This window comes from Pangasianodon hypophthalmus, chromosome 18, assembly GCF_027358585.1.
Source record: "Pangasianodon hypophthalmus isolate fPanHyp1 chromosome 18, fPanHyp1.pri, whole genome shotgun sequence".
Classification (NCBI taxonomy): Eukaryota; Metazoa; Chordata; class Actinopteri; order Siluriformes; family Pangasiidae; genus Pangasianodon; species Pangasianodon hypophthalmus.
Window position 1 is genome coordinate 15,023,384 of NC_069727.1, and position 26,673 is coordinate 15,050,056.

At 37.3% G+C, this 26,673-nt stretch overlaps 2 protein-coding genes and 1 non-coding gene across 3 annotated transcripts in view; 1 reads left to right on the forward strand and 2 right to left on the reverse strand.

The window, feature by feature from the left end:
* Positions 1 to 1,513: 1,513 nt before the first annotated feature.
* Positions 1,514 to 1,586, reverse strand: trnar-ccg (transfer RNA arginine (anticodon CCG)). Its single transcript has one exon. It is a non-coding gene; the product is annotated as a tRNA-Arg (tRNA).
* Positions 1,587 to 5,100: 3,514 nt separating this feature from the next.
* On the forward strand, positions 5,101 to 16,849 carry LOC113532287 (stimulated by retinoic acid gene 8 protein). The gene is made up of 9 exons (XM_026923596.3): positions 5,101 to 5,154; positions 6,491 to 6,697; positions 6,872 to 6,947; positions 7,173 to 7,254; positions 7,519 to 7,674; positions 10,780 to 11,029; positions 11,765 to 11,826; positions 14,178 to 14,283; positions 16,494 to 16,849. The coding sequence occupies exons 2-9, from the start codon at positions 6,509 to 6,511 to the stop codon at positions 16,563 to 16,565; spliced, it is 993 nt and encodes a 330-aa protein (XP_026779397.3). The 5' UTR covers positions 5,101 to 5,154; positions 6,491 to 6,508; the 3' UTR covers positions 16,566 to 16,849.
* A 360-nt stretch (positions 16,850 to 17,209) lies between these two features.
* The window catches only part of LOC113532299 (xylosyl- and glucuronyltransferase LARGE1), a 73,938-nt gene continuing 64,474 nt past the window's right edge, over positions 17,210 to 26,673 (reverse strand). Inside the window, exons 12-15 of the mRNA XM_026923621.3 lie at positions 22,587 to 22,865; positions 21,408 to 21,554; positions 21,096 to 21,291; positions 17,210 to 19,583 (exon numbers count right to left, since the gene is read on the reverse strand). Coding sequence (XP_026779422.1) covers positions 19,386 to 19,583; positions 21,096 to 21,291; positions 21,408 to 21,554; positions 22,587 to 22,865 — 820 coding nt within the window. The 3' untranslated portion in view covers positions 17,210 to 19,385. The remainder of the gene's footprint in view (positions 19,584 to 21,095; positions 21,292 to 21,407; positions 21,555 to 22,586; positions 22,866 to 26,673) is intronic.

A 26,673-nucleotide genomic window follows, 5' to 3' on the forward strand; every position in this document is an offset into this window, starting at 1 on the left:
GTCCGATTTCAAATTTAGTCCCCTTTGCTTTGCTTAATAAGCTCCACTCTTCTGGGAAGGCTTTCCACTAGATGTTGGAGCGTGGCTGTGGGGATTTGTGTTCATTTAGCCACAAGAGCATTAGTGAGATCAGACACTGATGTTGGTGAGGAGGTCTGGGCTGCAGTCGGTGTTCCAGTTCATCCCAAAGGTGTTCAGTGGGGTTGAGGTCAGGGCTCTGTGCAGGACACTCGAGTTCTTCCACTCCAACCTTCACACACCATGTCTGCATGGAGCTCGCTTTGTGCACAGGGGCGTTGTCATGCTGGAACAGGTTTGGGTCTCTTAGTTCCAGTGAAGGTAATGCTACAGCATATAATGACATCCTATATAACTGTGTACTTCCAAGCTTATTAACAGTTTTGGGAAGGCCCACATATATGTGTGAAGGTCAGGTATCCACAAATCTTTGGCCATATAATGTATGAGGACCCTGCGGTAGTTTCAGGAGTTTTTTTGTTTTAGACGCTAGTAAAGTTTACATGCACATTTTCTTATTAATTACTTTACATAATATCTTTTTCTAGCATAGAATGTTTGCATTAGTTTCTTCAATGATAATAGTTGATTATGACCAGCTACCAGGAGGTAACAGGTTTATCATTATTTTTCAGTGCACTATTATTTCTTATTTTAGGCTTCGAAAGGATGCTCATAGGCATGCACATTTACTGAGCCCTTTGACAAAGCAGACTCTGCAGTGGTCTCTTACCCAAAACCCTTCACAGAGGATGGGTTTGTTGAGAGCAAGACACGAAGAAGAGAACAAGCAAGGTTAAAGGCAACATCAGGGAAAAAGATATCCAAATAGTTAGAGTCCTAAATTGCATTCTTTACTAATTTAACTTGCCATGAAGAAGCATTAAAGTACATATGATTCAGACAACTAAAGCAAGATTAGGATGAGAAGAAAAATAAAATAGTGATTTCCATAATTAAGAAATATTTACACGTGATCCTTTGATTTGATAACCATGGTGAAACATCCATTTTGGTCTGGCCAGCCACCAGCTTCCTTATTACATAAATAAATTGATCAATCAATCAGGCAAATATGAATAGAATTTGTTGTGAAATAGTCACACCCACATATTGGATAAAATAAACAAATCCTCCTTGTATTGGATTAACCCAGTGTGTGTTCTGCCCAATAGTTGTCCTGTGCCTGAACACAACCCTGTTTTTAGAGTGTCGCTGCCTCCTGGTGGATAACCATTTAACGACTGATAGCTTCACTGCACTGTCTAAGAGTGTGTTAAAGAAATCTATAACTGTTTGCTATTGTACATTTTTTTCATTGCTGTAAATTAATGCTACTGAGCAATATTTGCTGGGTCTATCATAACTAAATCATGGATTGCTCAGGGTAAATGGACTTGCTTAAGGGCCCCAGTGATGACTCTCTGGCATTCCACATTACATTAAAGAAACTGGCAACTTTTCCAGACCACCAAGTAATTCCCAACAGAGCATGCAACCCAGGTGGGACTCGAACCCACAATCCCCAGCTCCGGAGGCTGATGCCTTATCCATTAGGCCACTGGGTCTTATTAAGGAAAAGCTGTAATTCAAACTACTCACTCATAATGGCTTTCATATTCTAATGACCCACATCACAGTGGGGGAACAATGGCACTGTCTACCCAGGGCTGTTAGGTAGAGAAGGCCTTTTAGCTTAAAAAAAGGTTTGCATTTTCAAGAGATGCATTAGCACAATGCTTAGAAATCCATTATGTTAGAAACATTATGTTTAGAATTAAATATGTAAGACAGAACACCCCCATAAAGCACTGCAATATCAGAAAATAAAGGGAGATGGAATAAAACGCCATGCTGAGAAATGTTATATTTTATTAAATTATACCTTGGCTATGTAGCTTTTTAAAAAAAGAGGCAAAAAAAAGGTAAAAAAAAAAAAAAAAAAAGATTATTAGGCTTTTTAACATTTCTCAGCAATAAATGTAACAATTAACTGAAATGTAATCACTGTCATATTGCTGTGGTAAAACATTTTGGAGCTTGCTATTATTGAAAAATAATGAATTTCAGGCTGCATTACACCACCGTCACTGAATAATCTCTTATAACAGCATGCCCTGTCACATTTTATTTTTTTACTTAGCTAGCTTCTCAGGAGGATCTTTCTGCTATACCACATTGGGGACAGGGCTTTCAAGGTTGTTGCTGTGATGGCTGTTGGATAATGCAGATTTAAAAAAAAAATCAGATCTACAGAGCTACAGTGAAATCGCAATGCCTTGTTTCAAAAAAAAAAAAAGCCTAGAGACAAATCTAGTGATTTTCTGAGCAGACATTGCGACTGTCTTGCACTCGATACAGCTCTCCAGAGCACATCACACCTGCTGGTTATACAAGTGGAGAGAGCAGGTTTGGTGTAATAAACAGTGTGTAAAGCCTGAGTGCGTTGCGCTTACATGAGCCTATGTTCCCAATGACTAATCACTCACCATCACTGATCACCTTTGTGTGTCTCACCTGTGCACTTCTTTGTTCTTCTTTTCTACTTGGCTATATTTACACGGTGTAAAAGTGAGTTAATCGAATCACACACTGCTCTCTATCATCACTGCTTCTTTTGGTCTGTGTTTTTAATAGATATGTAATGATATATATGTAAATATGTGAATAGTTATTTTGTGGTGCCATGACCAAAGACTTCCTTCTTCTTTTTCTATACTAAATGTTATAATCTATTCTATTCTATTCTACTCTACTCTAAAGTAGTACGTCTCATAGTATATGACGTACTATACACTATGCACTATGTACTCCACCGTCTAGGGTATGAATTTTAGAAGGGTAGCATCATCTCAAATGAAACACTAATGGTCTTTTACTAACCAGAAGTATAAACCGTTTCCCAGTCGATGGCAAATGACGTCAAACCCACGTAATGTGATGCTGCTAGCTTTAGCAGAATACCGAGAGTCAACGAAAATTAATTTCTTAATTTTACTGTTTATGTCAGTGTTACCTGTTATGCCCAACATGACCTCACTCACCATCAGACGGAGGCGTAATGTCTCCGCTGGCGAATTTTGCAGGATCGCACGATCCAAAATCAACATAGTAAATTGTGGTTGTGATTATGGCTGCTAGCAATGTAAACAATTAAGGAGCACTTCTTCTTGTTGGAATTTTCACATTTGTAAGATGTCTTGTTCAATGGACTATCGTCGGCCATCTTGGAAATTTCTTCTCATCCAGAGTTAGCGCCTGGTAGCCTCTCCCCTTTTCCGCCATGTAAGCAAAGCTGCGACCATTGAGTGCAAGAAGTGTTTTTTTTTCCTTTTTTCTCTGTTGAATAGGTGCATCATCCAGGAACTTCAAATGCACTTCTTCTTGTTGGAATTTTCAGTGCGATCACACTACTCACAATATTTATACTACAAAATTGCATAGAATAGTGCGTAAAGTATGTGATATGGGACGCACCTTAACTCTTTATAAAATTTTCCTACTTCATGTGACACGTTTTGATGTGCAAATAATTATGACCAGTAAATGAACATGCAAATTAGAGGGTCGCTGGAGGACTAGCAGTCAGGTCATAACACCCTCAAGCCAGGGAACCAAAAACAGTACACTCCCAGTGCCGGTGCCAAGCCCCGATAAAACTGGGGAGGGTTGCTTCAGGAAGGGCATCTGGTCTTTAAAAAAAAAAAAAAAACTGTGCCAAATCAAATATTCAGACCAGTGATCTGCTGGGGTGACCCCTAACAGGAGCAGCTGAAACAACAACAATAAATGAATATGCAAATTAGTCTATGATGTCACTTGGCGAGCAATTTTTCGAGCATATCTGATCTACTTTCCCCTGAAAAGAGTCAGCAACACTGCAGCGACTGACTTTTACCTCAGGTGGTGGAAAGGCTGTGGAGGATGCTGATAAAAATAAATAAATAAATAAATAAATAACCCGTTTCCTAAACTTAGAAGTATTTCAAATTTGTCAGTAAAATCAAAAACTGAGAAAACCAAAATGAATGAATGAATAAATAAATAAATAAAATACAAGTTTGAAACACAGACTTCATATTGATCTGTCCTGACTTTGGACAACACTATATATATTTTATATTTTATATTTTTATATAAGAAGTTTGTACTGATGGGATTATGCTATTTGGTCAAAATTAGCAACTAAGTCGAAACTGAGGTGTACAAACAGCCACAAAAAGGTAAGTTAACTATCTGTACTCAGGACACTTAAGCCAGATAGTTGAGTGTTAGCTAATTAGCATGATAGAGAGATAGATAGGCGGCTCGCTAGCTAGTCAGCTAACTAGCTATTTCACAGGGTTAGCTAGTTCATTTAAATAATGAAAAAAGAACATAAAAATGTAATACACAAATGTGCTATATAGTGGTTTTAAATAACGAATTAACTTCTTGTCAGTATAATTTTATTACTGTTTCGTCTGTTCTGACTCATGACTGTTGACTTGGCTAGCGCTAACACGAAGCTAACGACAAGCTACTTTCTGACAAAACGTTTTGTGTTAAGTTTAATGCTAAAAAAAAAAAAAGAAGATATTTTGAACTCTAGATGTAAGACGTTTCGATAAGACTATCGCTGAATAATATAATGGCTTAAGTTTGAAAAGTATTTGATATGTTTTACAGATTTGACCACTTCAAAAATGTGTGTTTAAATTTTTTTTTTAACGGATATTTGAACTAGTGATTCGTTCGCGAAAGAGTCGGTTCTTTTTAACGGCTTATTTTAGCTGGCCGTTAAGAGTCGACTCACTCGCGATTCTTTTGTACATGAAGACAATGCCACTACAGTGCAATTTAATTAAAATATATACAGGGAAAACTCTTATAAACATTAGTGTGAGTAGTGAGACGTGTGTTTGAATCTCAGATTGGGGTAAGAAGCAGGGTGAGAGGGGTTTCTGAACAGAAAAGAAGATTCTTCATGAAACAATAATATTAATGCAGGAATCCTTACATTTGTAGCTCCTTGCTAATTTAAAAATTGTTTAAAAATATCTTGTAATGTGCAATATTCATTCATTCATTCATTTTCAGTAATCTATCAGTGATCTTGGTGGATCCGGAGTCTATCCCAGGAACACTTGGTGCAAGGTAAGGATAAAATGCAACAATTCAATTCAATTCAGTTTTATTTGTATAGCGCTTTTAACAATGGACATTGTCACAAAGCAGCTTTACAGAAATAAATGGATTCACAAAAAATATATTGTAAATATGTGAATTTATCCCTAATGAGCAAGCCAGAGGCGACGGTGGCGAGGAAAAACTCCCTGAGATGATATGAGGAAGAAACCTTGAGAGGAACCAGGCTCAAAAGGGAACCCATCCTCATCTGGGTGCAACGGATAGTGCAATAAATAAATCCCTTCTAATATTGTGTACTATATGGACAAATAGTGCAATTGTGCCACCAGTAAATTCATCACAGTTTTCGCAAGAAGTCTGGTTGGTTAAAATCTATCCACTGTCCCCTGATGGAGTCCTGAGTACGAAGGTGCTCGTGGCCACTACAGCAATCGCAGCCCCAAGCCATTACAGTACATCTCCCTAACATAAAGTTAGGCTGGGAAATATGACGATATAACATCAAGATTCTGATCAATTCTGACACAATACAGTTTTCTCATATGGGGGGCACTGTGGCTTAGTGGTTAGCACGTTCCTCTCGCACCTTGGGGTTGGAGGTTTGATTCCTGTGTGTGCAGCATTTGCATGTTCTCCCTGTATTTCGGGGGTTTCTTTCGGGTTCTCCGGTTTCCTCCCCCAGTCTAAAGACATGCGCTGTAGGCTGATTGGCATCTCTAAATTGTCTGGAGTGAGTGAATGAGTGTGTGATTGTGCCCTGTGATGGGTTGGCACCCTGTCCAGTGTGTCCCTTGCCTTGTGCCCCGAGACCCCTGGGATAGACTCCAGGCTCCCCACGACCCTGTGTAGGATAAACAGTACAGAAAATGGATGTGTATATGTTTATATATAAACAGTTTCTTTTTAAAATAGCATTTGCAAACTGCTGATCTGATGTTAAAATCTTGTAGTGACTCTTATATATATATATATATATATATATATATATATATTTTTTTTTTTTTAATAATACAACACTACTGTATTGCTGGCAGTTTGATACATATTATGTATTGTAGAAATTCCTTCAAGTATCATGGTATGATATTTTTTGTCATATCAAATATTATTTTTATTATATTTTTTAACAACTTCAGCCATACACTGAAAAAATGTTTCAGGAGTAAATATGAGTAAAACAAATCTGTGATTTTTACACACACACACACACACACACACGCCAAATCATCACATTTACCTGTGATTATTTGCAATTAATTGTAAATATCAACATGTAACACACACAATCCCTAAAACATTGACGTAAAGCAGAGCTTTAAACTCTCCTGCTGTGTTTATACAGGACAGACAGAGAGCAGGTATGTCCTGTGCCGGTCAGCAGAAGCAGAGGGATGACGGTGAGCAGCAGAAGGTGAGAAGAAGAGCGATGCAGACCCGACATCGAGCCACACTTGCGGGTCTTTTCGAGGCACTGAAGAACATGGTGTGTCCATCCAGTCAGTCCAGTCATAACTGTGAGGCTTCTTCTAATCAAAGAAGTCCTGCCAAGGTGAGGAAAACAGTGAACGCTGGTTAACAGAGACTACGTACATGTAGTTCGTCATACACTTAAGAAAACTCACTAGTTCTGGCACAAAAGAAGATAATAGTTTACAAATTTCATTCTCAAGTTTGATTGATAATAAACGTTTGGAGATGATGATGATGATGATGGTTTTTGCAGTGGAAGATCCTAGATCATGCCATGGGATTTCTTTTGGAGAAGGAGGCTTACCTCAGCAAACTCCTTGCACTGAAAGGTAACACACACACACACACACACACACACACACACACATACACACACACATTTGTCTTACTATCCTTATGAGGACCTATTTTTTTGACATAATTATTAATGCAGCTGTTTAATTCTATGCTAAACCTCAGTAACCAAAAGGGAAAGTGAAATTTTTGGATGCTTTTCATGTATATATTTAGATCTTACATGTTATGTATCATGACTAAATTTCTAACTTTTCTAGAAGTTTATCTTGAAGATGATGGAGGACCGAAGAGTTTGGAAGACGTGCGAGAACAGTATAGGAGGCTCTATTCCAAACACTTGTAAGAATGCCCATAGTTTGTATTAAGTACCACAAGATGGCAGCAAACACTCACAGTAACAATGGCATTGTGCCGTCCTAAATCTACTCTCACGTATTAGACTTTACAGACAAGAGGACATTTTGTAATACTCATCATGCATTCGACTGAGATGTTGTCCTTTGAGTTTGATTCGTTTGCTGCATAAAGTTTCATCATATCCATTTTTGCAGTGGTTATTTATTGTTCTTGAATACACTGTTAACATTTTCTCCCCTTAAGCAGTTCGCACATCAGAAGTCAGAACTGTAGAGCTCGTGTACCTGATGTAGATGAAGGCCATGAGAGCAGTGAGGTCGACTCAACTGATGAAGAAACAGATGAGCTGCCTCAGTCCCAGTCATCTGGGTCATCTGTCCCCAACATCCAGGAGTTCGAGGGGTGAGATGGATGGATGGATGGATGGATAGATAGATAGAGTTTCAAGTTTATTTGTCGTGTGCACAAAATATCAGGGATAATTGTCCTGAAATTGAAATGCTTGTTGTGAGGCCCAGGTACTCTACAGCTGCGCAATACAACATGTATACATAAGAAGATGAGGGGGAAGGAGAAGAAGAAAGATGGAAGGGAAAAAAATTATGAACATACAGTACTGTGTGAAAGTCTTAGGCACCCTATTTTTTTAGTACAAACTTTGTTATAGAGTTTTATTTTATGACTTCTACATTATTGATTCAGTACAAAAACATTTAGATTCCAAACATTAGTTTTCCAGCACAAAATTAAATATTACAGAAAGTGTTTGTATGTCAGTAAAGAAAGCAGCGTATTACATAAGAGACACTTTTCAGACAAAAAAACATAATGAAGGCTGCTGGGTTTCGCTGCAGAAATAAGAAACAAGTTGACAGTAAAAGTCTCCAGAAGAACTGTGGCTGCTTCTGCAAGATGCTCAGTAACACTTACAGCTCATTTCCTTATAAAGCTGCACACACTGCACCTGAGACGACTATTTTTTTTTTTTAAAGTGAAGGATCGTCACACCAAATATTGACTTTGTTTCATTTATTACTGTTTACTGCTCTTTATAGTATTTTTTTAAATGTAGAAACATTTAATTTCATTAATTTTGAAGGCATCTTTGCTCTACAGCATTTCTTTGCATGTGCCTAAGACTTTTGTACAGAACTGTATACAGTATATATACAAAATATATTAGGCATATTGATTATGTGGGCCTAATAAGTAAGTAAGTAGATAGATAGATAGATAGATAGATATAGAGTTAGATATAGAGTTAGAGACAGATAGTAAGGTGTTGGGCCACTATGGGTCACCAGAATAGCTTCAGTGCACAGATCCTACTTGTCTCCATGATTGTATTGGACGGATGATCACCATTCATCCAAAAGATATTCCATCAGTTGGTGTTCTGATGGCGGTGGAGAGCGCTGTCTCCAAAATCTGCCGTAGGCGTTCAGTTGGGTTGAGATCGTATGCCATAGCATTTGATTTATGTCATTTTAACTCTCATCAAGCCGTTCAGTGAGCCCTTGTGACCCGTGAATTGGGACACTGTCATCCTGGAAAAGAGCATTCTCATCAGGATAGAAGTGTTACATCGCAGGATAAAGATGATCAGTTATAATAATTTTGTACTGATTTACAGTGACACGTCCCTCTAAAGGGATAAGTGAACCAAAACCATGCCAAAAAAATCCTACAGCATAACAGAGCTACCAGTTTTTCCTTTATTTTGTCACATATTGTTATTTTTTCAGCCATTGTGTCTTATTGTAGTTTTGGAACCACTCTAATGCCACATGTGGACATTTGAATGTATTGCGACGTACCGTGAGGCTACTGAACAAATTTACATTGACTTAAAGGCTTTGAATGAAATTTGTTTTTAGTTAGCCTCCAACAATGTCACTCTGTGTAAAGATAGAAATAAAAAAAAAAAATATATATATATATATATATATATATATATATATATATAAAAGATCAGTGCGAAGTGAGAGTCACTAGATCCTGTCACTCAGCAGAGTCAGTTAAATTTATTTATTTTACCTGGAGATTCCAAATGATAGAATTATGAAAATTATGAAAATCTCTTTAACAAAGTACACCTGTACATCTGGAGACACTGTTGGACTTGTGTGTTTTGGGATTTATTTAAGGGCACAGGTGTCACACTTATTCTTCTACTGCTTGTATAAAATCCTTAACTTTGGTAAAATTTGACTTGGTGCTTTTGTGTAAACATCTGGGGAGAAGAGGCAGGATATTTAAACTAATTTAAAGTGAGTAAGCCTGTATTCTTCACTTTTGTGTGGCAGCCTGGGAAAACCCTTTGGCAGATTTGGACATTCTACTATAAATAGTTCTGACAAGTACATGAATATGAAAAGGGGAAATTTGCATAAAAAAAAATTGTGATTATATTTGAGCCTTTGTACAGCACTTTGTTCAACATTTGTGTGTGCTTTACAAAGAAATTTGACTCGACTTTAAAGATTGCAGTCCACTTCCAAAAAAGACACCAATACACCGATTGTCTAAATGCAACTGCTTTTTATTGCTTTAATCTAAGCAATTTATTGATTGCATTTAATTTAATATGCAAGATTAAAATACAATTAATGTAATATGCAAGAACATAAATTAACAACTATAACAACCTAAAAATTCTATCTTTACAGCAGCCATTATTTTTTAGAAGACTGACCGACAGGCTTTTCAGAAGTCCCGCCCATCCAGCAGTCATTTTCTGTTTAATAATAATATCCCTTATTATATATAAAAAGGCTAAACATTTATAGCTTGTTAGAAAACATTATATTTAACCCATGAACTGTTTTAAGAGTCTTTAATAACTCTGTTGTCATCTCTATATTATAACAGTTGGATTGATCGTAACCTAATTTAATATGATCCTGGGTTTATAACTTAAGCTACATTTGTAAAAAAAAAAACATTTCTGTCTAATTTTAAGTAATTATATGGTTACAGTGGGAGATGACTTCTCATTTTGATTATAAGCATCATCCACATCAGTCTCTGTCTTATGTAAATTTCACTTGCGGCATTTAAACATGAGCCTCATCACTGTCTGCTCCTACATCGGTGGGGAAATAACTGATTAATTCAGTCCAGTTTGTTCTGTTGGCTAAATTTCATATCTTTTTATTAGGTTGTTTTGAAACGGTCATCTATGCAGAGTGCTTTTCTCTGTTTTGATGACGATATGACACTGCACGTGCATTGCACACAATTTGAAAACTGGTATCAGATTACAAACTGAATTGATTAGGCTTATTATGTCCAGTTCGCTATGTCATAGCTATCCAGCAAAGTGGGACATTTTCACCAAAACCTGTTTTTTTTTTTTTTGTATTTTTTTTCAGATGCAATAACATTCCATGGTTTTCACAGACCGCTACACATATTTATAAAATGAGTCTCTTTCTTGAAGGGGAAATATAAAGCAAAATAAAAGAGTTACACACAGTTTGGCTGAGAGAAACACTCTTTGTGCAGATATCTCTTTTTCTACAGTGAGACTCTCGAGCTCCTTTTGCGCAGTGGAGTGCTCGCTCCAGATCAGACAGGTCTTTCTGTAGTGTCCGAGGCCATCTCAGGTCTGTGGAGCTCTCTACCTCCAGAACGAAGGGCAGAAGCACAGCAACACGCTCTAGACCAGAGCTCTGTCTCATGGGAAGGCCAGACTGAGATCATCGCCTCACCTCTCACCAGCTTAAATCCTTCTGCAGCTTATCTTGTTGAGGAGGTAAGCAGTGATGCTGCAAATTTGGGTTTGTTTTTGAAAGCCATTTGCACTGCCTTTACATTTCCAAGTTCATTCCTTAGTTACAAATGGCTATTGATGGCCCTCTGTTTCTCAGCCAACAGTTCTTTCTCTGTCCTTTCAAACCCCTGAGCCCAGACTTCCTTTAGCACCATTAATTTTGTTAATGTGTCAATAGCAGGGTCTGCTAGCTACATAAACAGGATCCTTCCTCCAAGGCCCCATCCAATATGAAAGTTGTTTATCACTGTCTAGAGGACATCAGACACAAGAGCACAACAGGAAGTCGAAAGCATGTGTGATTTCCAGCTAGTTTTGCCACATGAGCTTGTGACTGCGGCCATCACTTCATCGCTCTTTCTCAGAAAGATTTCTGCGTTGGAGTATCACTCTATTCCCACACACCGGGCCGCAGAATTTACACTCTGATAATGTCACAGGAGAAAATTGTCCACTTCTGAAAACACAAGACATTTTTGATTTATGATAGCCTAAATAATCCTTAAATAGTCCTAAACAGATGCATTTGAGATTTCTCTTTTCACCAGCAGCTCCTCAGTACTGAAACTGTCAATGGAATTCACAGACTGAAGGGAATGAGATGAAAAAAAAAACCCTAACTCAATACTTACAGAGCTCTGTGAGTGTCTCTTCAGGCTTTATCAGAGCTCCAGGATTTGATATTTCCCTCTTTTGTGCTCATGTTATTATTTGCAGGATCTACTACAGGATGCCTATGATGTGGTACAGAGAGATATGGACGCTGCTTCAGTAAACAAGTAATGCACATATCATACACAAGTACTACACCTTCCTAGCTAAACAAGGGTTTTGGCTTTACAATAAAGCATCTAAAATATGGCAGTCAAATTGCTTTTAAAATGAGTTTTTATTTAAAAAAATAAGTAGTTAAATGTAGTTCAATTACCCTGTAATGGTACAACAAACCAAATATATGATTATAAAATACCTTGAAATTAGTAAAAGCATCTAAAAACAGGCTGACTGATCTTATATTTCATTTTAAACGATTTCATAATAAGAAATATTAGATAGATTTGCAAATATTCAAGCTATATTCACTTGATAATATATAATTTTTTGTAGTGTCATTATCTGTCACAGACAAAACTAAAATGATCAGTAGGGCTAAAAATGTGTTTATATCACAGAAACCAGAGAAGGTGAAATAAATGTGGATTTTTTTAATCATAAATGTTTCATATTAATTTTTATAATCACCCACACTAATTTTTTTTTCTTTACTGATACTGAGTTTGATTTTTACATATCCTAGGCCACCTGAGATCCACATAAAATGCACAATGTTGAATTGTCCCCACTCAGGAATAATGAACACACTGAACACACGCTGAATCCTAAATGGCTTATTCTGCACTTTGTGTTCCCACTACACTTAGCCAAAAGATTAAAATGTTTCAACATACTTAAATGAGGCCAGTAAAAGTAGAACATTGGAGTAAACATCGAAATGTGAATTTTTCTTTGCCTGTGATTATGTAAATATTATGAAAATTTAAAATGGTATTTGAACAGTGAAATTTGTTCTGGCAGCCCTAATGGAAGTGCATTAAGCCTAGTGTTTTTTCATAATGGATGAAAGTGAAAAGACAATGTCTTAAAAGCAGCAAGTGCTCATACGGGAAAAATGTAGCCTATGGGGAAAAAATCTAAATGCATCTTTTCATAATCGCATCATGACGCACTGAATTGAAATGAAGCAAGAAGTGCCTAAAGATTCCTAGCCATCACTAGAGTACGGTATATTATGGTACAAACTTTATTACAGGCGTGATATTGCTGTGGATCAGCAGCACATGGATAATGTGGTATGGTATGCTATGCGTCGTAGGAGGAACAGGATTATTTAGAAAATTGTAGTCACATATACAAAAAGAAAAAAAATCAGATCAGTCAGATGTGCTTTTAACTAGATGATGCTCATAAAGCGCAGTTTATCACTTTGTTGTGATGATACCAAGAATCGGTTTAGCTAACAGGAATAAACAGGCTTAGGAAAGCAATGTCAAGGTATCGAATATAGTGTTTAGGTTTAGGTGGAAGAACCAAAAGCAGAGATAATGCTCATTGACAGAGGCACTTAGTGTTCTCTAGTTTCAAAAGAGAAAATATTGCCAGAGAAGCATCTCTAGAGAGGACAGAGAGAGGGGGGGAGATGACAGAGGCAGGTAGATGAGTGGATTGGCGGGGGGAGAATAGTCTCCTCACGTAGCCCTCTAATCCAGGATGTCTGCTGCGTCTCGATTGAAGCAATCAATCACAGTCAGGGGGGGGGAGTTCCCTGTAGAACAGGCAATGGACACACACACACATACACACACACACACAGGATTAGACTTGAAACACAAAATAGACTTTAGCATATATAAACATAGACATGCCTTCACACATTATAAAGGTAGATATGAACATGTAGGTATATGGATATTCATAAATGTTACCATTGCCACAGGAAGGAAATGTTCACGGAGTGCAAAAAAAATCATTTTAATATTCGATTATTCATGGGAATGACTTGACCAATAATCGATTAATCAGCTTAACTGTGGCTTAACTGTATAAATGTAACTTAACTGTATCAGTGAGAAGGCCATTTTTGCTTATTGGTCTTTTTTCAATAACATAATGTAAAATAAAACTGAGGTACAGTGTAACATTTAACATCTTGTTCCTTTACTGACTTTATTCTCTAGGGCTAGTGATCATTTCCTGTTACATTAAAATTACATATAAGAAATTTGGTTTGTAATTTGTTTTAAACAAAAAACAAGTGTACTGCATTTCAAGTGTACAAGTGTAAGTTGCCTCATCATTAATATTTACAAGCCAAAATTAAACTCATTAAACTATGAAATTGCTACATATACTTCACAACTACATTAAAAAAAGTATCAAGCCCCCACCATGAAATGTAATATCATGCTATAACAATAACAGTGTATGTGTGTGTATGTGTATGTGTGTTAACTTTTTTTGAGTTGAGTATTGCTTTTTTTTTTTTACTTCTCTCTCATTGCTGCAATCATTCAAATGTCATCGCAAACGCTAGTTAGAATATCATATCCCTCTGCTGCTGTCAATCCCACAGACCTGCAGCACTGCAGAGCTGTGACTACGAGAAGCTGAGGCAAATCTACAAGGACATCTCGGGCTTCATCAAGAACCACATGGCTGAGGATCAGGAGCTTCCGCAGGTAGGAAGGGCTGAGGTGCACATATGTTTTGTTTTAGAGAGCTGATTGGTTTGTTTGCTGAAATGTTGTGGCCAGTTGATGAATTCAAATTCAGGTTCAAATCTTAACTGTTAAACCGGGTCACGTAAATGCAGTCAGCCTACCTAAAGATTTTGGATAGTTACATGCCATTGCGAAACTCTTAATGTCTGCGATGTCCTTTTGCCGTCACATCATCATCAAAACAGAGAGGAGCGCTTACTCATACTGTACTGTTGATAGCAGACAAAGTTTAAACTGTTTAAATTAACTAATAAAAAGACATCAGTGTAAAGAGCAGAACAGAGCAGAACTGACTGAATTAACGAGTACAGAGGGAACAAAATGTCACTCATCCACCGCTAACCCTGATTGATTACATTTACAGGGGTTAACATAATCAACAGTCCATCCATCTAAGATGCAAACCCATCTGACAGTGATGGTTCTATTTTTATGGAAAATTTTCCTCCAACCTCAAACATAGTCACTCAGGTATTTACGAATATAACTACCAGCTATAATCCTTATACACAATTGTAACTCTTAGCTACATAAGCAGGCAACTTAGAAACTAAGATCACTTAGCAAACTAAGATCACTTAGCAAACTAAGATCACTTAGCAATTTTTAAAATTTTTTTTTGGTTAAACTGCTGATTTATTTAGAAGTATGATATGTAGCAGTTGGGTCCCTGGAGGACTAGTGGTCAGGCCTCGGCCTTGGCCTCGCTACGGCCCGGGTACCGACCCCAGCACAAGGGGTTGCACAAGAAAGTGTCCAAGCCTGGATAAAATTGGGGAGGGTTGCGTCAGGAAGGGCATCTGGCGTAACAACGTGATATGTAGCAGGTATTAAAGGAATCTCAGCACAGCCTCTGTAATGTTTCATTAGAGCTAGTCATATTAAACATGAAAAACAGTCTTGAGGAGGCTTATATTAGTACTATTAATTTAACTGACGCAAAGGAGAGCTTATAGAGCTTCAGCGAACATAAGAAATATTTGATCACGGCATGTTCAGCAAGGAGAAACACATATGCTTTCCTCAGTGGGCTGACAAACTTAATTAAAATGTAAGAACTGTGAATCATTTGGATGAGCTGAGACACTCACACAGTGTAGCACTGAATGTATGGAAAACTTACCCAGTTTACAAAAGACAGCCTTTACGGTAATATATTCAAGTACAATAGAGTTTTCTTTGTATATCCCAGCGTGTTAGGAAGCCATGACGTGGAGCCCCTGGAGCAGAGAGGGTTAAGGGCCCAACAGTGGCAGCTTGACAGTGCTGGGATTTGGGCTCGCAAGTCAATTTACTAAAGTGTATACCGTTCATTGTTTACCCATTTCACCACAGTGCTGTTAAATTCTCAGCTGTGATTGTTCAGGAGGTGTCGAGAAATTTTCTATAACAGAAGTTCAGCTGCAAGGCAAATCACAGTTTATGTTAACACACTCATACTAATACGTTATCGTTTCTATAATAACAGCTCATTCACAGGCACTTGTATGGCAAACATGCTACATAAGGTTAATAATAATAAAAAAAAAGTATGTTTAAAAAAAGCATGTTATATTAAATGTTAAATAAACATCTCCTTACACAGAACTTTGCGATATCGACAATTATACATTTTTGTTACATAAAAAAAGTATAATTATTGATATGGCAAAGTTTTGTGCAAGGAGATGTTTATTTAATATTTAACATAACAAGGAATCCCAGCACTTTGGAACAGTTTTTTTTTATTCCCTGGTAACAATACAAGCTGAGGTTTTTTTTTGTCTTATTAACTTTAAAAGAGAGGAAAAAGAGTGGCTGGTGAGGGAACAACTGATTATAGCTGCTATAATCTAAGTGACAACAGGAACTAACCTTTTTTTTGGACGTTCCACAATATTAAATGTAACTATAAATGGATAAAAAACATGACTTCATTCATTAATAAATTAAAAATGATAAACATTGGCAAATTGCTGTGGGATAAGTGGAATAAACCTCCGCAGGACCTGCTGTTATAAGAAAATAATCACTCAGAGTTGATACCTGCCCACAGCTTCATATCACACCACACCACGTTGGGGTTGATTATTTTCTTGTAACAGTATGCCCCGTCATATTTTATTCCTTAATTAATGATGGACACTTTTATTTTTTTGCATCTTTATCCTTCACTCAACATGTTTCAGGATCTGTCTCAAGCAGCTGAGTATGAAGAGCATCTCCTGAGGTGTTCAGAAAGCTTCGATGAAGATTTCTAGCCAGTTCCTTCAGCCTTCAAAGCGGCTGCTTTCCATTTTATTCGACAGTGAATTCTGTTATGGTTTGAGGTGTTGCATCATCAGTAGGTTCATATGAAATTTGTTTTTTTTTAAAAAACAAACAAACAAACAAACAAAAAAACCCACTGTGTTCAGTCCTGGCTTATTGTCTTATATATATATATATAATGATGACATTTCTGTAAGCCATGAGAGTTCCAATGTTCTCTTATTATTCATATGTTTTAAATAAATAATGTCAAGGCAAGATGAACAGTTACAAATTGTGTTTGCATTGCTAGTAGTCACCTGTACTTAGATTTCTCTGCGTGGTCCCTCATTAGTCAGCATCTGCACTGCTGTGAATGTAAACGTTAAATCCAGCATGGCTGCTCGATTAGATATTGGCAGTCTGCCTGTGACTGTAACCTCGCCTCTGTTAGTAATACACTTGTCTGGGAATAAACATCACACAGAAGGTGATGCGTTTGCTGAGTGTAGTCAGTGTCTCTAAATTACAACCAATTTTTGTGATTATCCAATTTTTTGCTTGTGCTAGAGTATCTTGTGCTGTGATTTTTAAGATAGTCCAAAATATCAGAAGGAAAATGGCAGATACTGCAGATGTAGAGCAAAAGGAAAAGTTCTTTTCCACAATTTTTTTTTATTCAGGTAGCAGAAAATCTGTCAGTCTTGGACACATCAGTTTAGCCACGCTTACACATTCTCACACACACACACACACACACACATACACACACACACACACACACACACACACACTCAAACCCTGTCTGCACGCATTAAAAACTGAAGTAAACATACAGTATGTTTGATTACCTTTTCAGCAGCCATGCTAGTAGTTCAGACCTGCCAACTTTCACACATTTTGTGTAGGAGCTCTGCATTTTAACATCAGAGTATACTAGTACTACGTAGCACTCAAAAATATGCCAAAGAGAATTCGTCTCCGCCCAGAGACGGGTGCCGCTGTCGTCTCAACTCGATTGACATGGCATCCTTGCTTTCTCTGTGTCAAGGTACACAAAGAGCAATTTGACTTAGCAAGTATATTAAACAAGTATATAGTTAACTGAAGTTAACTATATTTATTAGGGATGCACCAACATTTTGGCCACCAAAAATTCTGGCCGAATACAGTCAAAACAAACAAACAAACAAACAAACAAAACGTGCTTTCGCTTTCACCAAAAGACAAAAAAGCCTGGAAATCTTGACCTAAAACAAAAGAGATTAAACAGATCTACGATGAAGTATCAAATCGAACACTGTACAAATAATGTTAATGGTAATTTTGAAATTAGAAATTAAAAATGCAATTTGTTTCCTTTTTTTGTTTTCCTTTCCTGCTGCCGTTAGCACAGTTGCGTTCAAAAACTTTGAGCAGCAGATCAACAGTGAAAAAGTCAGCCGTGTGGAACCATTTCACTGTTTCTACAAGGTACATATATACAAGTGATCTGTAAACCAGTAAGAGGATTCAACAGCTGCTGAAGATGTCAGCAAAATTCCATGCCCATATACATGGGACTAGGATTTGTCCATCAATACAAATGTCCATTTTCATGGTCAATCCCATTATTATTCTTGATTTATCAGATTTGTGGTTGTGTGAATTAAGTTTTCTTTCATTCAAACACAACATAAATGAAGGAATTTCCACATCACATTATGAGATACCCAGACCTTCATCTTAGGGTTAGAGGAAAAAAAGTGCAAACTAACCCTGGCAAATGGTGCACAATTATTTGTACATCCCCCCCAAACACACACACACACACACACACACACACACACAAACCGTCAGCTTTTAACCTTGGAGTTAGTGCATTTCTGTTAGCTGCAAGAAATGTAAATGTAATACTTACATAGAACAATGACACCAAAACATTGATATCATAGTGAGCACAGAAATATGAAAACATACAGTAAAATGCTGAAAAAAGTGACTCAGATTTACATATACATGATTTGGGGCTTTTGTCTGTGTCTGGATTGTCAATGCTGATAGCCTGACGTTGTCCATAAACAGAACAGTTACTACGTATTGGGTGCAACCTTTAGCCCACCTGGGTCCTTACTGAGCTCTAATAGGAAAAGTGATTCCACAAAGGTGCTATAAAATCTAAGACATTTAGCTTTTTTTCTTTTTTTTTTTTTTTTAAACAACACTGTTTATTCTGTAAAAGATGTAAACATCATATTATTAATTCTTGACCAACCTTATCTCTACAGTGATCACTTTCCTTTCAAAAATGACTGGGGATCCCTTTCTGTGTCTCTATGTTGCTTAGTCTAAGAGCTAATGTGTCATTAGTCTGAGATCCAGTACAGCTAAACATCACCCTATGACTGAAAGCACACACAAAAATGCTAAATTCAGCTTCTAGGCATCAGTAGATTATAGTCCAACAAACCACAGCTCAGTCTCTGCAGTGGCATTTCCTCTGGTCATATTCAGTCATGTTCAATTAAAATTTTCTGCTTTCCCAATGGTTAATAACGTCTCAATTCCTGTTCATAGAGCAGGTCAATCTGGGAAGCTGGGTGGACTGAATTCGTCCAGAAGAATGCCGTGACATCCAATAGCTGACACACTGCACTATTGCTGTTTCCAAAGCAGTGAAAAAATGGTCACCATGGCATCTTCCTGAATGATAGAATGGAAGAACACACTCCTCTGACTTACACTGAGGGTCCATTATCACGTTGTTGGGTCCATTACAGACCCATTGCACTGCTTTCCTATGTGATATCTAATTGAACCACCTGAAAGTGAAAAACATAAAGGTGACTTTGCTAGCTGTTGTTGTCTGCCGTCATGTATTTGAGGGCAGCAAATCCATAGCGGCGTGACATGTTCTGCTGAAACTCTTCTTTGAGAGTCTTGAGGCAAGCGCGGTATTGTTTATTGGAGCGGAACTTGGTGATGTCGAAGCTGGGCGCATGAGGCATGTGGATCATATAGGCATTGGGCAGAACCACAAACTCATATTCCTGTTGGGAAGAACGATAGAATAATTAATTCAGAAATATTTTAGGAAACTCTGCTCTCTAAATATTTAAATCAGTTGTATGTTTATCAAAAAATATAACTGAGGCTCTGCTGCTTAATTGTGTTTCCGTTATGCGTCAATTAATCAATGAGAGGACAAATGCCGATGCATTAGTAAAGAATGTCAGTGATAGAGACAAAGTAATTTTGTAAGTTACTCATGATAAGGGCACCTGCTAAACGCTCTAAATGTAAAGGTCACACCAGTAATTTAAATGTGAAAGAGGAAGACCAATTCATACTTTTAGCATGTTCAGAAAGTTCACAATCTCTAATTTTATAAACGATGTATTTACCATTCGATACAAAATGTGCTAAAAAGACATTTACATTTTGTGACATTTTAAAATGATATAGTGTATTGTGAATGAATCACAATGTAAAAGAAGAAATAATAAAGCCTCCCTGAAAATAACTTTTTAAATACACTAAAATTAACTTGTGTATTTTTTGTAGTACCATTATGTTCATTTTCACATTAAAAATAATTGATGCAGAATAATAAACACCTAATGAGTTTTTAGTATCCAAGAATTTATATTAAAAATGGCATAGGAAGCACTCTATACTCTCATTAAACACATCACATTGCTGCCTCTGCTCTAATATACTACTGTTAAATGTACCAGGATGTATGAATATACAGGAATATGCAATTTGAAAATGCCTAATTTCCTCCTGCCTCCTGCCATTACCTTAACCATTAAAATAAACAAACAAATAAACAAACAAACAAATAATCAAATCACATTTTTTTGAAGATTTTACTTGGATAACTCCTGCTGTGATCATAAAACTCTCCATCTCAGGACTCCCTTTCCTAATATGATCCCACCCATCATTATGTATCCCTTCAACACATGTAGTAGTGTTTGCCTTTTTCTCTACATCACTGTTTACTGTAATGATTTGCAAGTTCACTCTCAGGTGTTTCCCAGATGAGTGTGGCTTCCTTTTGAGTCTTCTCTCAAGGTTTCTTCCTCATGTGTTCTCAGGGAGTTTTCCCTTGCCACTGTCACCTCTCGCTTGCTCATTAGGGATCTAAATCTACATCCAGATTTCTGTAAAAGTGCTCTGTTAAAGGCACTACACAAATAAAATAGAATTGAATTCCTTGGCTTATAAGAAGGCATAAAAGAATTTCCTGGTGGCTTTAAATTAAGCACTAAATGTAAATGATTAGAAAGTAGAAGCTGCATTTCTCCCCATCTCCCCAGTAAAGATGGAGATAACATGAACATTTACAAATATAAATATAAATAGGTAGGTATTATATATTATAGGTAGGTATATTTATTTAAAAGGCAGAGTGGAGTTTTTGGCAGGAGGAAAGGTGAAATAGCCCACAGAAGTTTGCCCTCAGAATCTAAATCAAATTGTCTGTAGGGATTCAGAGATTAGAGAGAAAGTAGACTCTTAACCTTATTTTTTTTAGTTCATGTTTGTAGGCTTACCTGTGCATCCAGCTCCATAATGTGGGCCACTTTGTTCCAACCGAATCCCACAAACCTGCGGTCATATTCTGGACTGTCCCTCCTCACCATCACATAAGGTTCAAAGTCGGCCTCCCACTGCACTCTGTATGGCGTTGTGGCTGTCCGCCATTTTGCAAAGTTAGTTGGAGCGTGACCTTTTGTCCACACATGATACCTGAAGAAAACCAAAGATTTCATCATCAAAGAAAGATTATTTTGGCAGGAAACCTCTTGCCTGCATGAGGTTACTGTGACAATTCTGACATATTTTGGAGAGAAACTGAGGGAAACCTGAAGGTGAAGAGAGTGCCCATGTCCAGCTGGGACAGAAGCTCAGCCTTGGATTTGGGAAAGGACAGCCGGTAACGCAGCGTCTCAAATGCAGGCACCACCAGAGCCTTTTTAGTGTGCGCCATGTCCAGCTGTACTACAGACTTCCTACAGGAAAGACATTATACATTGATGTCATTGTTCAGCTTCTAATAAATAAGCCAGTGGAAATGGTCATACAAGAACATTTCTTTCAATTTCCTCATTGATTGAAAGCCTAAACTTTACCAACAGTTTTTAGGAACATTCATAGCTCTAGACTATTTTTAGTCCTGCTAAGTGGGTAAGGCTGGTTATGAAACACTGAAGGCCCTCAGAGCAAACCTGGTCATACCCGGACCATGTACAGACAGACTAAAGAGGTACAGAGTTCTTTATTACCAGACCTGCCAGCCCCAAAGAGGATTAATGTGTAGTCCTGCTGAAAGAAGTGGGAGAAAGAAAATGTAGTAAACTGTAAAAACAAAAACCAGAACATTTTTGATATAGGCTTAGTCCTTTTACAAATAGCTTGTGTACATGACCCTTTTAAAATGGTCCGTTCCACACGTATTTGTACTGTTTCACTGATGCTCAAACTGTTTGAAGACATCTTTACTGACTTTTTTTCATCTTTGCAGGAGAGCAAAGCAAACAAACAGCATTTTTAATCACTTTACAATTATCATTAGGCTACCATTAAAAGTATGTTATAGGCCTATTTCATCTATTTGACAGGGTCCAAATTTTCTGCTTTTTTCTCTTTTGTCAGAAAAACGAAAGTTTCGGTGGCATCCCAATAAATATAATTAAATGATATTAACTAAATGTGTCTAATATTAGCTCAAAGTCATAGTTTGATAGATTTTATTTCCCATTAATGAGTGCAAAACATTCTCCATTTACCTTGAAAGAAACTGAGGGTATCTGAGGGTTTGAAACACCTACGCACCATTCCAGATTCATATGTCAATTGGCTCATCTGCCCTTTTTATTGGTGGAAAAAAGAAGACTGCTCTTTTACCATTTTTTGAGAGATAACTTGTACTCTGATGTTAAAATGTGGAATGCCTCTGTAAAATGCTTGAAGGTTGGCAGGTCTGGATTACCATGCTGAGGTGTGTTTGGAGCAGAAACACAATATAAGCTGACTTGACTAACCTGAGGTATTCGTAGAGTCCGTACATGGGCAGGAAGTCAATGTCAGACAGGAACATGTAGGGTGTGTTGACTTGTTTCATGGCAACGTTGCGCAGCAGGTTGACGGGGTAGAACTGGCCCTCTTTGTAGACAATATGGTATCCCACGTTGCTTCTGCTCATGAGCACCTCAGAGCCCTGGGCATAGCGCAGGAATTGCTGTGCCTCAGCGTCAGACAGGTAGAGAGCCAGACTGATGGGTCCTTCCCAGTGTTTACAGATGGCCTCTAGCATCTGCAGCCTGACAAACACAGACACCTCCTTTCATCAAATGTACTAACAGGCTTTCATGAGGTATTGACCAAAGGCTTCTGACAAGGACATCCATATTACTGAGGTCAGACCACATCATTAATCATCTTGGTCTGCAGCCCACTTTGATTTATCTGAGAAAGGTTATACTTCCTTGATTGTCAATCTGGTTGTTTATGGACAAGGGAGACAGGATTAGATTCATTGCCCCAAGTGGAAAGTAAAGGTTTTACCCTCTTGACCTTTTCAGTCAAACAAAGCCAGTAACATGTAACACCATTCTCACCTTATGAAGTGTATGAGGATTAGGGTTGTTATAGTGTCACGGTTTCACGGTAAGTCACGGTGTATGAATGGACATTATGTTATTGTTGACTTAAATAACAATTAAAATGCATTTCTATCTATTATCGTCTGTTCATTTTTTAAATCCAATCATCACTTCCCTAAAATAATACTACACTAACGTCCGTTTCTCTGCACAAGGGACACGAATGAAAACCCTTCGGCTATGTAATCCGCTACTGTGGAAAACACATTACACTGCTACCTCTGCTGCCACTCCTATCATGCTCCTAACCACGTCATCCACAGTTTATCATACAGTCAAACTTTCAAACTATAACAACCCTAATAATGATAGCCTGTCACCAAGAGATGGACAGAAATTTCAAATACTGACAGCGTCCATTTTGTAAGCTTCAGAATATGGAATTCTCTACAGTCCTCTCGTGGTCCTCTCAAGATAAGTTACAGCAACTGTCTGTTTAACCTGTCAACTACTTCATTTCCTTCCTCCAGTCATAGCTGACACACAGCAAATCTGAAGTAGGTCCTAACACTTGACATCAGAAACCAGTGGCTTCTTCAGTACTCAGTGACGTTTAGATATGTCTGAGAAACAGGCAAGAGCTGAAGGACTCTGTAAAGAAACTGGATACTCAAGAATTGAGTGATTATTAAAATGTTAGAGGGAACAAAGAAAGAAGACTTGTTCACAGTGACCCTGCACTTGACTTTAAAAGCTTAGATTTAATTGATTAAATTTAAAAGTCTACTCTAATGTGGAGACCAAATGTTCCTAATAATATGTTACTGAGACAGAGAGAATAGGGTTTGAATCAAAATAAGGTTCTGGCTGAGCAAAAAGTCTGATATTCATTCACTATATCTCCATTGAAGCCACTCTCTGTGATTCAAATTAGAGCTACATTACATCAGTGAAGATTACTATATATTTGTTTCTGTTAATCACTATAATGTCGATTCTATTAATAAGAGTAAAGAAAATGTTCACATAACATTCTAGTAACATTTTTATTAAATATTTGGTAAGATCCAACACCTGATGCATCTTCACCCAATAAAGACAACCATTTGGCAAAAATGATCACACTTTGGATTTCCTTAAAAGTATGTTGGAAGGAATGACCTTCACATGACCTTTGTTGACGACCCGAGCTCAATCAGAAATGACTCGGTCTGAAGCTGTTCTGTCCCAGCAGAGTGAGCGAAAGCTGGTGGATATTGGAGAATACCAATCTAAAATGAAAGCACATACGTCACAATTCTCTCTCACTTGTGTCATTATGGACCAAAGCAAACTGAGCACTTTCTCATTACTGAAGTGAAGTGATGCTGAAAGATACAAAAATTGGGAGAGCAGGAAGTGTTCATGAAACATGGATATTTAAAATCAGTCTCAAATATCAGGAGGGTTTAGAGGCTGTATTTGTTCAGCTGAAGCCTGTAATAAATGAGTAAAAACAATCTTTCCTCAGGCTGTGGTTAGAACAGCAAATGCCTTGTTTACTGAGAGCACACACACACACACACACACACACACACACACACACACACACACACACACACCACTCACCAGAGTTTCTCACACACCCACTGTGTTAAATTACTGAGAGGCTCAGTGCTCCTTCTGCCCCCTAACCGCAAAATAATCAGAAAGAGCAGTGGCAAAGTAGAGACTGCCCACAAATCCAGTATGTGCACTTTGTTTTTTTTTTTTTTTTTTTTTTAAGTTTCCTCTCCTCATTCAGAAAACATGATCGAAAAACATAATGGAGGCTAATAAACGAGAGAAAAAAATTATGTAAAACAGGAACAAATATACAGTGAAAGAAAAAATACAAAGACAGAAAAACAATACAATGCAGAGGAAAATTCTAAAGAGTGAAAGTTGCACATTATGGTTGTTGTGAAAGAAGAATGTGCTTGTTTTTCTCTTTCCATTCACTGCTATTAATGTTTTGTATTGAATAATGGTGCTAGACACATTTAGCTGCCCTGTAACACAATTTCAGACACGATTTCTGTTGTCAGAGCAGATATATAGTAATTCAAACAGGACTGTTATGGAGCTCTGATGAATTTGTTTACCAGCCTGTGCCAACGCTTGACTACTGCTGTGCATTATGGTCAGCTGATCTAACGAGGCTCTGAATAAACTTCAGCCTGTGCAGCAGCCAGAGCTCTCACTGGTCTGAACATATTGTCTACTACACTGGCTACCAGTTCTGCTGTTAAAATAAAAATCAATCAATTAGGATTTGGCTACAATGGATATAAAAACTCTGCATATAAAAACCCCTGTTAAAATGGCAGGTTTTTGTGAAGTAAAACAATACTGAATAAATCATGTCAGATCTTTTCCTACCTTTAATGTGCAATTGCAAAGTATACAAATAAAGTGAAAAACAATCAGAAACTTTTAGAGGGGAAAAAAAAATACAATAACCTAGCTGCATAAGTGAGCACACCCCTAAACTAACACCCTGTTGAAGCATCTTTTGGTTTTATTACACCACTCAGTCTTTTTGGCTAAGAGTCTATAAACACGGCAAATCTCAACTTGGCAATATTTTCACACTCTTTTTTGCAAAAACATTCTAGATTCATCAAATTGTAAGACATCTCCTGCACACATCCCACTTCAGGTCACCCCTCAGATTTTTAGTTGGATTCAGATCTGGTCTCTGGCTAGATCATTCAAAAAAATTGATCTTCTTTTGGTAATCCATTCCTTTGTTGTTTTGGATGTGTGCTTTGGGTCACTGTCATGCCGAAAGATGAAATTCCTTTTTTATTGTCAGCTTACGAGAAGACACCTGAAGGTTTTGCAATAAAATCGACTGGTATTTGTAGCTATTCATGATTCCCTCCACCTTGATAAAAGCCCCAGTTCCAGCTGAAGAAAAGCAGCCCGAAAGCATGATGCTGCCATCACCATGCTTCACCATGGGTTTAATTATCTTGGTTTAATTTTTTTAATCACAAAAACCTGCCAGTGACTTTGTTTCCTTTTCGAAATGTCAGTTGTCATGGCATGATGCCACCTTTTTATTAATAAGGATTTAGGGCATCATTAATAAGGTAATAATAATTCATTAGTAAATAATACATTAATTGTTACAAATAATTTTTGTATACATTTCTATTTATTATAGACATTGTTCTTGTTTTTTATTTATTGTTTTTAATCACTGTCTTATGCTGTGTAAAGTAAAAAAAAAATTTAAAAATCAGTGAAACATTTTCCCTCAGTAGGGTAAAAGCATGTTTGAACATTGAAGCAACTAAAATGTGACTTTAATTATAAATGTTAGTATAGTGTATTTGTGTGTTGGTCTGGGAAAACCTGTCGGATGTCACTGAAATGACGAACAAGTAGAACTTGATACCAACATAGTCGATGGAGATGCCTCCACCGGCAACAACTCTAGCCAATCTTGTTATAAATTTGTATGCCTCAAATACCCTTAAAATATACTTCAAACAGGAAG